Source organism: Manihot esculenta, chromosome 6 (assembly GCF_001659605.2).
Source record: "Manihot esculenta cultivar AM560-2 chromosome 6, M.esculenta_v8, whole genome shotgun sequence".
Taxonomy (NCBI): domain Eukaryota; kingdom Viridiplantae; phylum Streptophyta; class Magnoliopsida; order Malpighiales; family Euphorbiaceae; genus Manihot; species Manihot esculenta.
The window spans coordinates 5,931,763-5,949,172 of record NC_035166.2 but is presented as its reverse complement, the minus strand read 5'-3'; the positions used below and the strand labels follow the sequence as shown (position 1 = coordinate 5,949,172).

Genomic DNA, 17,410 nt, shown 5'->3' with positions numbered 1-17,410 from the left:
AGATGCTATCATTCTTTCTAATCTCTCGAGTATAAATTATTAAAGTCTTTCGAACAAAGTTATGGAAGAAAACTTCTACGAGATAAAACTCAAATAAAATTCCAAAACTAACGTAATCGTTGCATTTCTGAAAACCCATAATAACTAGTAAACCTCCATTGAATATTGCCTTCCGAAATAACCGAATTAATAAAATTTGAAAAAAAACCAACCATAAAAACAGACACATGACTCATTCACATTAACGAAAAGTCTCCTCCCAATCATTATCTATTGACTGAGAAACAACCATCAAAATGTAAAAGTTTATGAAAAAATTTCATACAAGAGTTGAGAGTTTTTGTTTCCATAAAAAATAAAATGTATAGCTTGTAACTAGTAACTAAATCCTTCAATGCATTAACTGTCCGAGAATTGTCGAGTTCTCAGTAGTTCCAACACAGGACGATCATTGCTTTCGGCTATCCCAACAAGGTGTTAGAGGTATTCTGTTGAGAAAAAAGAAAATCTGTAACAATATTATGTTTAGTGTTTCTTGGATTTTTTTTAACATCATCATTTATTCGGACTATAATGTACTCATCAAATTTATCAGAACCGAAAATATTTATTATATTTTTTTAACTAATAATTAATATTGTACTTTCAACTAATATAATGGAGACCGTTAGACAATTTGTTATTGGCATTCCTTTGTTTGTAACGTAAGTCGCAAAGCACAGACGATAATTTTCAAGACTCAAAAGAAAAGCATTTGATGAACGGAAAACAAGGACCATTTTAACAAATCCACAATTTTCATCTTAGTCTCATCTTCCACAAATTATCCCATCTACAGAAAATCACTAAATCGAAAAATTAAACAAAACGACATGTCTGGTAAAAGGAGGGTGTCGTCTGATACGACACCATTGCTCGACCCACAACAACGCTCGTCTCCTCGCTACGATCCTTCTTCTGATCGCTCCTTCACTCCCGCTTCTTTTTCCGTCGAGATGTCCGCCACTGTCACCGCGACTGCCCCTCATCGCCACGTCTTCCTCGGCGTCGATGTAGGCACCGGCAGCGCCCGTGCTGGTTCATTTCTTTCTCCCTTCTTTACTGCCTAAAGCGCGTAGTTGTATTAGGTTGGCACATTTTGTAGCTTAGCTGTTTGATTTTTGTTTTAGGTTTGTTTGATGAGAATGGGAAACTTCTTGGGTCTGCTAGTAGTCCAATTCAGATATGGAAGGAACGTGACTACGTGGAGGTAAATTAATCGTAATTGCTCTTATGTGTAGCTTGTTCTCCTTCAGATAAAGTCTGAATTATTGGCTTTACCTTATACCAGCAATCGTCCACAGATATTTGGCATGCCATCTGTGCGGCTGTGAAGTCAGCATGCTCCCTTGCAAATGTTGCGGAGGAAGAAGTGACCGGCATCGGGTTTGCTGCTACTTGTTCTCTTGGTTTGTGATATTTGCACTAATTTTATGCGAAATGTTCTTTTAGAGAATTTTCGTGTTTATAGTAATGATGTTATGGTTGCTTGGTATCTGTTTTGTAGTTGCTGTTGATGCTGATGGAGCTCCAGTATCAGTTTCTTGGAGCGGGGATCCAAGAAGAAACATTATAGTTTGGATGGACCATAGAGCTGTAAAACAAGCAGAGAAGATCAATTCCTCTAACTCTCCAGTATTACAATACTGTGGTGGTGCTCTTTCCCCTGAAATGCAGCCACCAAAGGTACTTGGAGACAATGCAGGTTGATGTAGTATAACCTTCCTATCCTCAAATTATGGCCTAATTTACTCTGCGTTTATTTTGAATTTCACAACCTCAAATGCTTTATCAATGCTGAGTTTTGATCTGTTCTGTCTGTATAACAAAAATGCAGCTACTTGTGCAGATGGAGTTAATTAAGCCAACAGTAGTTTGAATAATATCTATTTAACTGTATTTAGTAATTAATATATTGCAGCTTTTATGGGTGAAAGAAAATTTGCAAGAATCATGGTCAATGGTGTTCAGGTGGATGGACTTGAGTGATTGGTTATCATACAGGTAACTTCTTTATCTTGGAACATTTCTGAATGCCCAATTGCCCATACAGTAGTATTTTGTATTAGTATTCCGTTGATGTACTTATGCTGATGTCAGTGTTCCTTTTCCTTTTCGTTTTTCTTAATATTTTTAGAGCTACAGGGGATGATACTCGCAGTCTATGTACAACAGTATGCAAATGGACGTATCTTGGCCATGCACATATGCAACAAATGAGTGAAAATGATTCCCGAGACATGGAAGCTTGTGGTTGGGATGATGACTTTTGGGAAGAGATTGGCTTGGGAGATCTTGTAGATGGGCATCATGCTAAGATTGGTATGATTACTGGAGTTCTACGAATCTTATTACTGTGCTAATTTAGCATTTTTATACTCTACATTTCATGTGATGTTTGATTTGTTGTAAATATGAAACTTACAATTAGGAAATTGGTAAGAAGTGTTCTTTTGTAGGCTTAATTTGTTGTTATTATTATCGGTTTTACCATCTCAGGCACCACTATAACAACGCTTAGTATTGGGAGATGGTTCTTAAAAGCCTAAGATTCAAATTTCTTCATTGTTTTTTTTCTTCTTTTAAAAGCCTAAGACTGCTATGCTTATTGGATCTATGAATCTTATTACTAGGGTAAGCATTTTCTTTATACTCTGTATTTCATGTGATGTTTGATTCGTTGTAAATATTAAGCTTACAATTAGGAAACTGATAATAAGTTGCCCTGTAGGCTTATTTTGTCATTCTTATCGGTTTCACTAACTTAGGTCCATTATACCAATGCTTAGTTTTGGGAGGTGGTTCTTAAAAGCCTAAGATTCAGAATTTCTGCATGTATTTTTTCTCTCTTTTACAATATAATGAATATCTGAAAGACTTCAGGTATCACAAACTGTGGGATTTAAGTCCTTTGGATAGGCTGGAATTCTTATTCCTTTGGTGGACACAGATGATTACAGACTTGAGCACCAAAATGGTTTAAACCACTATAGTTTTGCCATTGTTATCATTGCTCCACCAGTCCAAGAAATGAATCAGAATCACCATCACTTTCTACCCTGCTATTTTGCTACCAAGAAACCACTACTGCTGCAATCATATCATATTATCCTTACCATCATTGTTCTACAATCACTACCATTAGTCCATTACTGCCATTGGCAAACCACTACTCATTGCTGGTATCACCACCGTAAGTACTATCATTATCAGCACTAACAGTGAACTGTCATTATTGCCATTGGCACTCTATGAACCACTATAATTGCTATCGTTGGCACAATGGTCATCATTTAACCATGCCAATAATTCATAGAGAATAAATGAATAATATGCTAAAACTCTTTGTTCACTTTTTGGACTATGATTTAAAGGAATGGAGATCACACCCCACTCAGGGGTTCCTTTGATTTGAAAACCACTGCAGCAGAAGAGGCTCTTAGTCTCAGTAGAAATGAAAATGAAGGCATGATGCATTTACGTGTTAGGTGATTTATATTTTGATTGTATATATTTTCAATATTTTCTTCTTTTGCGATGTGTATGAATGAAGTTTATTTCTCATAGTATTTGAAATATACCAGTGAACTTAAAATATCAAAAATCAATATGATTTCCCACTTTTCAGTTGCATTGGGTAACTTGACATTAGTTAATGTGAACAGGACGGAGTGTAGCTTTTCCTGGCCACCCTTTGGGTTCTGGACTAACTCCAACAGCTGCAAAGGCAAGAAATTTTGTTCTAAATAATTCTCATTAGTTTCAAGTAGCATTCCCTTTAGGTCCATGACTGAGGAAAACCTGCTTGATTAGAAGCAAGAATCTTAGCACATGGTGTTTGGGGTCTAAACTCTGAAGGGTGTAGTTGTTTATTATTAGCTTTAATTTTTGATGCCTTCTACTTTTTAAATATTGACCTGTATTTTCAGGAACTGGGTCTTGTAGCAGGAACTCCTGTGGGGACTTCGCTCATTGATGCTCATGCTGGTGGTGTGGGGATCATGGAGAGTGTTCCTGAGGCATATTCTGATTCTAATGGTGTTGTTGGCATTTAAAATAAATTAAATTCTTTTTGTTTAAAATATGATAAGTCATCTAAATGAAAATAAGTTGTTTATCTGATTATGAATTGCTTTCTTTTTCAGATTATGATAAGGAAGCAATATGCCATCGAATGGCTTTAGTCTGTGGTACTTCTACTTGTCATATGGCTGTGTCACAGAGCAAGTTGTTCATTCCAGGGATCTGGGGCCCATTTTGGTCAGGTAACATCTGAATTTTTGTTCAGAATGTTTGGTTGTGTAATAACTAGCATAGGATGCATGAGTGCAGGGCAGGTTATCATGTTGCCTATGTGATAGATATTGGAACAGACACTAAGAAAATTGAAAATTTGCAATCATTACTCTCCTCTTCTCTGATTGATAACTTCTGAATGCAAAATAACAAGCAAAGACAGGAAATAAAATGTCCCAGGAGGTATTCTCCCATTTAGCAGAATGCTTTCCATCAATTGCTGAATACAAATGGATACAAAAATGCATTCCATTAGCTCATACTCTATTTAAGCTTTGTTTCACCTGCTGCAATTTTGTTAGCATCTCTAGATGGCAATATTATTGTAATTCTGTTATGTTCTCGGATAACGGATTGTGTCGATGGATAGGGAAGGATCTCATTAGAGGGAGCTATTAACACCTCAAGGCTCAAGAAAAGAGTCTCAATCTCATAATTTTGGGAATACATCTGCTTGTTTTTATTACTCATATATTAACCCCATATATATAATGAAGGGTTTACATTGGCATAAGAATTCTAACAAATTACAAGTCTAATAAAGTACTTGATAATCTAAGCAATAATAAAGATTGATGATAGCTAGAAAGTTTATCCTAATGTAAAAAATAACAAAGATTGATAGTGATAAAAAAGTCTGGTCTAAAAAATAAAGACTGATTGATTCTAAAAAGACTTCCTCAACATTTGGATTCTATTGAAGAATGGATTTGGTCTATCCATTATCCATAACATTACTCCTCTCCTGGAAAAAGAGCTTGTTCTCAAGATAAAATTCTCAATAAGCTTGGCTAAAGTGATATGGCAGGTTCCTTCTATGGTCATCATCTTCTGTTGTTAGTGTTTGATCCTTCTGCTCCTCCATTCTCAATCAAACCAATTTCTTGCATTGATGACCAATAGAATAACATTCATTGACATTGTAAGCAGGAACTGTTTGTCATTCTTTCCGCCATTTCTGATCTGGTGAGCTTTTTAATGAACGGAGAAGGAATACTTCTTAATTTGCAACTCAGCATATTGCTCATGCCAGGTGATCTCTTCGTAATCTCAAGAAACTATTGTAGATTGTGCAGTGGACCGAGAAGTTGCCTTCCATCCACTGCATCTCTGGAGTGGTTGCCTGCATTTAGATGCTTGTACTAGAGTCATAGCAGTTATCTTCTATGTTTCTACCCAAGTGTTGGTTTTATCTTCAATTTGAACGCTTCTATTTGGAATACTGCTGCTACTACCTGTACCTGCATCCGAGTCTTTGTTACAATTGTCATTGGGGTTACTAAGAAAATTCTGTAACTAATAAGTATTGAGACATATTTTGCATCTGAGACTCAAATTGAGCAATTTTAGCTTTCATACTTGCTTCTAGCAGAACCAATCTACCCTCATTTTGTCCCTGCATTTCGCAAAGTAAGGATTTCAATTTCTCGATCGAGTTTTTTGGATCTCTCACAAGGATTAGCTCTGATACTAATTTGTTATGGTTTTGGGTCACAGATTGCATCACGAGATAGTGGATAGGGAAGAAGTTCACTAGAGGGAGCTCTTAACGCCTCAAGACCCAAGAAAGGAGAGAGTCTCAATCTCACAATTTTGGGAATAAATCTACTTGTTTTTATTACTTATAAATTAACCCCATATGTATAATGAAGGGTTCACAATGTTATAAGAATTCCTAACAAACTAAAGTCCTATAGTACTTTATAATCTAAACAAAAGATCGATAATAACTAGAAAGTTTGTTCTAATCTAAATAATAATAAAGACTGATAATAATAAAAAAGTCTTATCTTAATCTAAGAATAATTAAGATAAATTGGTTCTGAAAAGACTTATACAATATTTAGACTATGTTGAAGAATGGTTTTGGTCTATCAATTATTCTGAAAAGACCACCTATTCCAAACCCTTTTGCTCCAATTTGAGATCAAATAATTCAGTATCATCCACTTCCACCTATAAATCAAAGCGACCAACACAAAACTATGTTTATGCTCTTAAGACCTATACTTGAGAATAACCATAACCAAAAATAAACCATTGGACTGTAGAAGACCATGTCTCCTTCTGAGAGCAAGCTTCAGTCAACCAATCCATGCCCAAGAACCCAAACGACAGTAATGACCTTCAAAACACTATGAGACAATCCGGGCTTTGCTATGAATGTGGAGAGAGATTTTACCTTGGATATCAATGCAAGCAAAAAATACTGATGTCAATACAAATAGAAGAGGAAGAAGCATCAACCTAGGCTATCTAAGGGCATCAAGTTGGTGAAGGAGAGGAAATTTGACATGATGTAGTGGAAAGGGAGGTACTTGAGAATTTTGAGACATTCACCTTATTTGCCCATGCAATGGAAGAAATTCAAGGGGCACATACAATAAGGATAATTGACAAGCAGTAGAACAAGGAATTGTTGATTTTGGAGGATAGTAGAAGTACTCATAGCTTCCTGGATGCAAAAATAGCCAAAGCGTTGAAGGTGCTATTAGTGAATTTGCGGTTAGTTTTCACTAGGAAGGGAAAAGAGTTACTTTGCAAGGTATTGGGGATCTCAGTTACAAGCCTAATTTGTTGCAATGCTTTGATTGTTGCTGTTGACCAACATAGATTCCTAATTAGTGTTGACCAACATAGATTCCTAATTAGTGTTGATCAACATAGAAGGTTTCTAATTAGGAGGATACAGATCTTTGAGATTCTAATTAGGCTTGATTATAGGGATTTTATTTTTATTATAAATATTTATAATTTAAGTTGATCATTGTGTATAAATACTCAAACCTTGTAAAGCTCAATTCAATTGGAATAGAATAAAAAATTTATTCCAAAATTCTTTATGGTATCAGAACTTTGCCACCTTTATTGGCATAAGTTTTAAACCTGTCACAAAAAAGTTAAAGGTTAACTAATAGGTCAAGCTTCTAGGCGACTACATCAAGAGAGTTGTTTGACACCACTTGTTTTCATGTTGTGCCTCTGACCCATGTGGACTTGTGACTTGGTTTACCTTTTTCCCGCATGGGAGACGTTTTTTGATGGTTTTTTTTTCCGGTAAACTCGTCTTCAAGTTACACCTCTGAACTGTCTGGACCCGTGTCTTTTCGCCGATGAACAATAATTCTTTCTTTCTTCAGTGATAATAATTTTTCACTGTTTTTTACAGAAAAGGGATGGTTTTTTACCTTTTTATTGAAACGGCAGTGACTAGTGTGGGTAATGTAAGGGCTTCTGATAATACTTTAGTTTCATCTCTTGATACTGCTTTATAGATTATTGATTTTGGTGCAAATAGACACATAACGGGTTAAAGGCTTCTTTAATTATCTCTCATGTCTATAAAAAGATACTGTCAGAATTGCAGATAGTTCCTTTCCTCCTATTTCTGGTACCGATTTTATTTTTTGTACTCCAAATATCAAGCTATCCTCTATTCTTCATGTTCCTTATTTCCTTGTTAATCTTTTATTTGTTAGTGCTCTCACCAAAGCACTTAACTGTAAAATTAAATTTTTTCCTAACCATTGTGTTATTCAGGACCTTCAAACTGGGAAGAGGATTGACAATGGTAGACTGCATGGTGTCTTACATATGTTTTAAGAGAATATGAATTGAATTTACCTCGGGCTCTTTTTGGAAGAAATTAAGATGTCAACCTAGAAATCATACAGTAGCATCGACGGTTAGAATACCCATCCTTATTTGTTTTAGAGAAACTTTATCCTGAGTTATTTTTTAAGGCTTGGTGTGATTATTTAGTTTGAGACACTTGTGAGTATATTAAACATACAAGAATTTCTTATCCCTCAAGTAATAATAGAAGTACGGTCCCTTTTGTAATCATCCATTTTTATATTTGGAGACTTACTCAAACGGTCTCATTATCTGGTGATCGGTGGTTTGTTACTTTTATTAATTGTTGCACTTGCATGACTTGGGTTTATTTGAGAAAGGCAAAGAGTGATGTGTTTTTTTGCTTTCAATCTTTTCATAAGATGGTTTGTACTTAATTTGATGCTAAGATAAAAGTTTTGGGAATTGATAATGGCAGAAAATACATATTCATTTTTCTGCTTATCTGGAGTCTGATGGGATATTACATGAAACTAGTTGTCCTTATACTAGTGCCCAGAATAATATTGCTGAAAGGAAAAATAGGCACGTATTGGAAGTAGCCAGATCTTTTTTTTTTTCACGATGGATCTTCCAAAAACCTATTGGGGAGATGCAATCTTAGCCGTAGCTCATCTCATTAATTGAATGCTTCTCAAAGCTCTTAGCCTTTAAAAGTCCTTTAGAGATGCTGCAAGGGAAAATTGCTTATACTGTTCCACCAAAAGTGTTTGAGTGTACGTGTTTTGCTCGTATTAGGACAGGTGGAAAGCTCGATCCGAGGGCTCTTCAATGTGTGTTTGTTGGATACTCCCACACAGAAGGATTACAAGTGTTATCACCCTCCATTCAGAAAATACTTTGTCAGTATGAATGTTACGTTTAGAGAGATTGTAACTTACTTCAACACTACCCTATCATCTTTTTAGGGGAGGACAATGAGAGAGAAGAGATGATTCTTAATCCTATAACTCTAGAGCGTTTTTCTCGGGAGGAGACTAAGTATGTTATTCAAGAGGAGACTACTATACAGAGGAAGACTATTGGTGATCAGATTGGGCGTTTGGATAGATTAGATTTAAGAAGATACTCAAGAAGAGACAAACCAGAAGTAGAAAAAGTCATTGTGCAGCCTACTCAATGTCATGAATCTTTTTTTTCTCCATATGGTGATTCATCCCTAAACCTTGAGCTCATTGATGATCTAAATAAACCAATTGCTCAAAGAAAAGGAGTTAGGTCTTACACAAAGTACTCTATTTCTAACTTTCTCTCCTATAATTCTGTGTCCATCCTATAGAGTCATTGCCTTATCTATTTTCTCTTTGTCTACTTCACAGGATTGGAAGTAAGCTTTTAAAGATTCTAATTAAAAGGGAGCAATGATTGAAAAAATAAAAGCGTTGGCTAAAAAGGAGACCTGAGAGTTGATGTCTCTTCCACGCGAAAAAATACCAGTTGGCTGCAAATGAGTGTTCACTGTGAAATACAAAGTAGATGGATCAATTGAAAGATTGAAGATTAGATTAGTTGCCAAGAGATACACTTCAAACCTATGGAGTGGATTACCATGAGACATTTGCCCCTGTTGTCGAAATAAACTCAATCAGAGTTTTGCTATCTTGCACTGTCAATCTTGACTAGGATCTATAATAATTTGATGTGAAAAATGCATTCCTCCATGGAGATTTAGAGGAAGAAGTATACATAACCATCCCTCTTAGATTTGCGGATGAAAAAACCCAAGGAAATGTGTGCAGGCTAAAGAAGGCGCTGTATAGATCAAAACAGTCACCCAGAGTTTGGTTTGATCGATTCAGCAGAGCCATGGTTTCCTTTGGCTATCAACAAAGCAATGATGATTACTCTTCTTATTGTTCATGTTGATGACATAATAATGACAGCGGATGATAAAAGAAGAAATGGCTCGATTAAAGAAGCTTCTGGCTCAAGAATTCAAAATTAAAGATCTGGGAATTGAGGTTGCTGGGAATTGAGTTTGCTAGATCGAAAAAGAGAATCTTTATCTCTTAGAGGAAATACATTATAGATCTCTTGGAGGAAACTGGTATGTTAGGTTGCAAAGCAGCAGAAACTCCTATTGAGAGCAATCACAAGTTGCTAAGCAGAGACTGGTCAATTTATGCATGATCCTCATGAACCCTACATGCAAACTGTCTTTCGCGTTTTGCGATACTTGAAGTCTGTCATTGGAAAAGGTCTCTTATTCTCCAAATATAGCCATCTCCGAATAAATGCATTCACAAATGCAGATTGGGCTAGATCCCTTAATGATAGATGGTCAAGTTACTGCACACTTGTGGGAGGCAATCTTGTCATTCGGAGAAATAAAAGACAAAGTGTTATTGTTCGATCAAGTGCTGAAGTGGAATATAGAGCGATTACACAAGGTGTTTGTGACAAACTGTAGAAAAGGGACAAACTGCTCTTGTACTCTGACAATAAAGCTGTCCATCAGTATAGCTCACAATCCGGGTCAATATGACTGAATGAAACACATAGATATTGATCGACACTTCATTAAAGAGAAGTTAATAAATGGTGTCTTGAGATCAGATCATGTGACTTTCGATGAACAACTGGCTGATGTGTTTACCAAAGGGCTGAGCAATAAGACCTATCACACCTTGGTTTGCAAGTTAGGCATATGTGATATCTATGCACCAACTCAAGGGGGAGTGTTGATTCCTGATTAGTGTTGACCAACATAGAAGGTTCCTAATTTAGGTTGATTCTTTGTGTATAAATACTAAAATCTTGTAAAGATCAATTCAAATAGAATAGAATAAAAAATTCCTCCTAAAATTTTTCAGTTGCAATCCCTAAATAAGTGTGGTGCAAACTTTCAAACTCTTTCATTTTGTATGCGAACTCCCAACAGTACTAAATTTGTAGCATGATGTGCATTGTCCCCAAGAATTTATTGTAACGACCCGAAAATCCGGACCGCTATCGGCGCTAGGATCCAGATCGGCTTAAGGCCGCCGGGACCCGTAGCAAGCCTAACATACATCATGTATACCTGTTAAATCCCATACATGATCAAACATATACATAAAAATTTAAACTTTTTTCTTTCATTTACCAAGCTTAACCTGTGCATACACAACTCATAATCATAAACCCCACATTGGAGTCCTCGTCAAATGCTCCAATGGGGTAATATATCATACATAAAGCCTGGTTTACATAAACATTGATAAAACATTTTATAGATCATGTACAAAGGGATTAACCAACATACTAGGGTCAAGCACAACTCTAAACCTCATTAAACATCATTACATTACATTACTGTACTATACTTTACATTACATCATTTTCATGTTCACATCTAGCTATTACATAAAACATGACTTCTTATTCTTGCTGACCTCCTGATCCTATCCCGTACCTGCAACCTGGGGGATTAAGGGAATGGGGTGAGCTACTAGAGCCCAGTGAGCAGAATAGTAAAACATTTAAAATATATGCTATCATGGAATGCATCACATCACAGACAAAACACATCAATGATGAACTTGTCACCGATAGCCCTCTACATAGCATTCTAATGTGCCAGGGGCATAGAATGGGCCTCACTAGTTTTTCTCTTACATTAACATACATAACATTCCTATATGCCAGGGGCGTAGAATGGGCCTCACTGGTCTTCTCATACCGTATCATCACCATATCATATCATATTATAGGGAGGGCTAAAGGATTATTCAACATTCATCCACATCATCATCATATTATGCAATGCAACATATTCGTGAATTCTAATGCAAACAACCTAATATATCACATGGCATTCGTGATGCATGAACATGCTCAAATTTATTTATTTGCTTTGAAAATAAAAGTCCATTCTACTCACCTCAGGCTAGCTCTAACAAGACTCTGAAGCAGCTAACTCACTGCTGGGATCCTCGGTTCCTCGGGTCCGAACCTACACAGGTGGACTCAAATGAGGGACCAAACAAACATGAACATGACTCTAAACTACTCCCCAAAAACCCCCTAAAACACCTTAAAACAATAACTGAAATCATGCAAAGGAAGGCTGAACAGGGCATTTTCGGCTGCAGGTTCGGCGGCCGAAAGTCCCTCCAGAGCCGAAAGTCATGCACCTTCGGCGGCACTTTCGGCGGCCGAAGGTTCCTTCCAGAGACGAAACTCATGCATGTTCGGCGGCACCTTCGGCGGCCGAAACTCCCTTCCAAAGCCGAAAGTCCACTTTCGGGGGCAGGGTTCTGCAGCCAAAGGCTTGCCTCCATAGGCAGGTTCGGCGGCCGAAAGTCCTTTCGGCTGTCGAACCTGAGTTCTTCCAAAGGGCAGAACTCAGCCTCCTCAATGCACATTTGCCTCCCAAACCATTCAACTCAAAATCAACACTTCCACAACATGCATACACACATACATAAGCTCCTAGGGGTTTCAAACTATCCTAAACCCCAACTACAACACATCAAACATACACAAACAACCCACATTGCTCAAAAACTCAACATGAACCTATAAACTCAATAATAACCTAAACATGCATTTCTACCCCATAAACTTTCATAAAACTTGTTTAAAACATACAAGAAAGGTTGGATCTAAGTTTACCTCTTGAAGATCGAGAGGAAAGACGATCCAACTCGGAGATGGGAGAAATCTAACTCATTGGGTCTCCAAGCTTCAAAACTTGCTCTAAGTTCACAAATCTTCAAAAGCCAAGCAAACACTTGTTAAAACTTGAAAGATTGGAGGAAAACCAACAAAAACAACCATGGGAGAGCATGGACTCACCGTTGGCCGAAAATGGGGAGAAAACTCGCCCGTTTCGGCCTTGGAGCCCTTATATAGGTGGCAAGCCAGGCCACCTTCGGAAGCTGAAGGCGACTCCAAAACACATGCATATTCGGCGGCCGAACATGAGGTTCGGCGGCCGAACATGAGCCACATTCGGAAGCCTAACGTGCCCTCCTAAACTATCCCATGTTCGGCGGCCGAACTTGAGATTCGGCGGCCGAACCTGGAAATGCCTCCATGGTCTTTTTCATTTAAAACTCAATTTCTTTCTTACTTAAAACCTTAAAATACATTAAAACATTTCATGAAAACATGATTTTACCCTTCTAGAGGTTTCCGACATCCGAGATTCCACCGGACGGTAGGAATTCCGATACCGGAGTCTAGCCGGGTATTACACTTATCCTGTGGAATTGAGGTCACTAATTGATAAGTACCAGGGTATTTTTGAGGAGCCTAAATCCTTGCCACCTTTTAGAAGTCATAATCGCTCAATTAACTTGGTACTTTTTGTTGCACTTGTTAACATACAGTCCTATCGTTACCCTCATTTTCAAAAGGCTGAAATAGAAATACTATAGGTATCCCATAGGTACTGTTCAATTGAACTCAGGCACAGATTGATTAATTATGATTAAAATGGTTAACATGCTCAGAAAATTATGAAATTTCCAGAAACAATGTTTAAACATGAAACAAAAGAATAGAAAAAGAATGAACTCAAAACTATTTACAAAAAGAGATGGAATCTAAAAGGCAATTGTCCTAGGAGAACTTAGTTTCTGAGCATTGATTTTATATCCAATTTGACATAAAGCTAGAATTTTGAACTTGAGAAACTCAAAACCTTACATTTTTAAAGCACTTTCCAAACTTTATTTTAATATCAAGAATCGTCTAAAAAGACGTTTTGAAGATCAAGTTTCGAGTAATTGAAGTTACACCATATGCAAGAACACATCCAGACTGGTGTTTGTGCCTTTATCACTTTGTAACTATCATAATTTATAGTAGAAAACGAGATTTTAACAAATAATATATGAAAATAATACTGATTTTCATGAAGAATCTAAGCAAAAAATATTTTGGAGGTCATTGCAGTTGCCAATTGATATGGAAATGCAGACAGTTTAGTGGTAGACCTCACACAACTCACAGGTGTAAAAACAGAATGAATAAGATGAAAAGAATGTGTTTTATGCTATATTTGTTTATTAATCAAAAGCTCTTACCTTGCACAATTGAAGAAAGAAACTAAAGGAGTGGCTACCAAGGATTTTCGAAAGAGAGGAATTGTGGTGTTTCAGCTGCTATGGTGCGTAGCTTTGGTGGCTGCCTATAGTTGCTAGGGAGAGAATTGAGCTGTTTTTCAAGTGAGGAACACTGCTGAAATGAATGAGAGGCGTGAACATGAGCTGCTGTCCTAGGGTGACCGAAATAATATATTTTTATATGGTGTTTGGTTGCCCTAGTTTTCAAAGGAGTCCTATCTGTCCCTTTCTTATCTCTTTGGCCAGCTTTTTCCCATTCAAAATAGGAGATCTCCAACAATTGAGCAACATAGGATCGATGGAATGCAATCTATGGGCATCACAAGATCGATAGCATGCAATCGAGCAACATAGGCGACTTGTGAGACGTTGATGAGTGTTGAGGAGGCCGATGAGTCACAATCCAAGCCTTGAGGAAGAAGAAGAAGAAGAATGAGAATAATAAGAACTGGTGCTGTTGTGACTTGGGCGGTATTGCTTTGGAAGAGGAAGAAGTAGAAGAAGGGGAGGAGAGTAGAGGTGAGCGTCATCTATTGTCGAAAGGGAAGTGTCGTGGGAGGGAAGAAATGGTTACATAAAGAATTTAGGGAGTTTTCAGAAGAAGAAATAGTTGGGGGCTAGGCTGGCAGTTGGAGCTAGGGGCTGGGTTTTTGAATTGTGGGTTATAGAATAACTAAGGGAGAAGGGCTTGAATTTTGGTTTGGTTTGTTCATCAGTTTTTTAACACGAATAAATCGAACCAAACTGATAAACAAATTTTAAAAAATAACTAACTGAACCAAACTGTATAAGCCAAAACACCAAACTGATTGGATTGAATCGGTTGGGTTTGCTTTTGATTTCTTAGTTTAAATGGAAAAGTTCTCTCCCCTACTTCTCATGCCTCAGCTACTCTTGGTTTTACACAATTGATTCTCACCAGGTCCCCATCTCTTAGCCGATAAATGCTTCTTGCTTGGGGCAATTTGTTTAATCGATGATGAGTCACAGAATTTGTTAGATTTTGTTGATCTTTGTTTGTTTGGCTGGATAGTTTAAATTGTTTGTTGAAATCATTTTTATTTTGTTTCATTGTCAAAATTGCTTGGGAGAAATCTGCTTGTTTGAATGGATGAATCTATTTTATGTCAGTTTGGTTGTCTATTTTTTTAGGCAATCCAGTATGGAGGACTATGAATGAACTTGGTAAAATTGAATCACACACAGAAAGAAGCATGCATGCACATATATATACTTGTATGCTGCTATGCATTACCCAGAAACTGCTCCTATTTTTTGCCAATGAAAAGCATTGGCGTTATCTCAAGCCCCATTTTTTTTTCTTGATTTTTATAGCAATGGTCCCTGAGTACTGGCTTACAGAGGGTGGGCAGAGTGCTACTGGTGCATTACTAGATCACATCATAGAAAACCATGTTGCTTCTCCTCACCTTGCAAATCGTGCTGCTTCGCAGAGTAATCAGTTTGTAGAATATACAGTCTTAAAGATTAAAGTTTGTTCATGCTTTTCATTTATTTGATCCTTTATCACATTTACTGTCTTCCAGATATATCTCTATTTGAAATACTGAACAATATATTGAGGACAATGGTGGATGATCAAAAGGCTCCATTCTTTGCTGCTTTGACAGAAGACGTACACATCCTTCCTGACTTTCATGGGAATAGGTAATAGTTAATGAAGATGCAGCAGTTCTGTTTTGGTGGGGAGATATTTGTTATAAATTTGAGTTGTTAAAACTGGATGTGCAGATCTCCCATTGCAGATCCAAAAGCCAAAGGAATTATTTGTGGTTTGACTCTTGATACAAGTGACAAACAGCTGGCTCTTTTATACCTTGCCACAATACAGGGTATTGCATATGGTACACGCCACATTGTGGAACACTGCAATGCTCACGGTCATAAAGTGAGAAATATACTTCTTGTTCATGCATTGATTTGTAATGTTGTTTTTATTTTATGAATGAAAATTCTGTAAAAGAAAAGAAAGAAAGAAAGAAAGAAAGAAAGAAGGAATAAAACATACAAACATGAAAAAGTAGAGGCTAACGAAGTATGCATTGATATTTCACCATCTTGTAGAATAACCTGTGATAAAACAGCATGAAAATTATGTAGACGTGAATTTCTTTTAGAAATGGAGCACAGTTGTTATTCTATTTGTCTTGGGTAAGTGGAGGCATTTTTTTCTTTTTTCTTTTTTTTTTTTTTTAAGTGCTGTTCATATGAGCATTGGCCAAATGGATGTGGTTTCTGTGTCTTCAAGCGTGTCCATGGCATAGGGAGAATGATTAAGTTGCGATACTATCATTCTGGAAGGCATACTATCATTCTGGAAGGCTACTGGATTCACTTCGACTGAGATTAGAATAAGAATGAAATCAGTATATCTATATGCACTGATGCAGCTACCATCTGTTACTTAAACCTCATTAATTTGATGTTGTTTGAGCCCGAAGTAGCTCGGAGACTGTCAAAGAAGTTGTAAGGTGTGAGTTGTGACAGGGAAACAGTGTTTATTTATTATCCAACAGCATAATACCAGTATTTGTTTATATTTTATGAATTTTTCTAGCTTAATGTTGCATGGCACAATTGAGGATTGAACAATGCCATATTTTAATTTGTTTTCGAGGATAAAGATTGCATGAGAACTTGCAGATGACAGGTGAGCAAAATCTGATGTAGATTGAGGAGGGAAAGTAGACCTTAACTTTAACCATTGATGATGTAATAATGTCAACCAGTCATTTAAATTAAAAATTCATCTATGTATATGTTTGACTCAATCATGGGACTTGTTCAACTAAACTTTTTGTCTTTTTGGTTGACATATGTCTAATATGAGGTTTATTTTCTACGTATTGTTTATATTTATTTGAGCTCGGCATTGCAGTCATTCAATTGTTGACTACTTCTCCAGAAACTTAATAACATTTTCTGTGCACTCTTATATATCTACTTATTTATTTATATATTCCTTGCAGATTGACACATTGCTTGCATGTGGTGGCCTTTCAAAAAATCCTGTGTTTATTCAAGAACATGCAGATATCATTGGTACTTTCCTTCACTCCTGTCTGTCTCTTGCTATCTGAATGTTTGACCATGTCCTTGGGAAATGGGAATCTATCTTGAGCTGGAATGTTATGCTGATATACAGCATGATGATGCACAAATGGGATTGCCCCAGGTTAATATTGGCTAACTATTTCATGTGTTCAAATCCAAGAGTAGGATTAAGAAATTCATTATAAGTAAGAATTGGTTAAAAGCAGATATTCTTGCACCATCTGTAGCTAAATTGTATGTTGGATGGGTAAGTCAATTACACATAATACATTGTTGATATATGAGCATTATACTGTTGTACTTCTACTATT

At 36.7% G+C, this 17,410-nt stretch overlaps 1 protein-coding gene across 3 annotated transcripts in view; it reads left to right on the top strand.

Moving 5' to 3' along the window:
• The first annotated feature begins 723 nt into the window (after positions 1–723).
• The window catches only part of LOC110617676 (FGGY carbohydrate kinase domain-containing protein), a 43,002-nt gene continuing 26,315 nt past the window's right edge, over positions 724–17,410 (top strand). Inside the window, exons 1-13 of one of the 3 annotated variants that reach the window (XM_021760628.2) lie at positions 724–1,077; positions 1,170–1,249; positions 1,331–1,448; positions 1,547–1,725; positions 1,961–2,043; positions 2,177–2,361; positions 3,705–3,766; positions 3,969–4,077; positions 4,185–4,304; positions 15,360–15,479; positions 15,572–15,692; positions 15,777–15,933; positions 17,015–17,087. In XM_021760628.2, the coding sequence (XP_021616320.1) occupies positions 873–1,077; positions 1,170–1,249; positions 1,331–1,448; positions 1,547–1,725; positions 1,961–2,043; positions 2,177–2,361; positions 3,705–3,766; positions 3,969–4,077; positions 4,185–4,304; positions 15,360–15,479; positions 15,572–15,692; positions 15,777–15,933; positions 17,015–17,087 (1,612 nt within the window). In that variant the 5' untranslated portion in view covers positions 724–872. The remainder of the gene's footprint in view (positions 1,078–1,169; positions 1,250–1,330; positions 1,449–1,546; positions 1,726–1,960; positions 2,044–2,176; positions 2,362–3,704; positions 3,767–3,968; positions 4,078–4,184; positions 4,305–15,359; positions 15,480–15,571; positions 15,693–15,776; positions 15,934–17,014; positions 17,088–17,410) is intronic. The other 2 variants (XM_021760630.2, XM_021760629.2) reach the window with 2 other exon arrangements.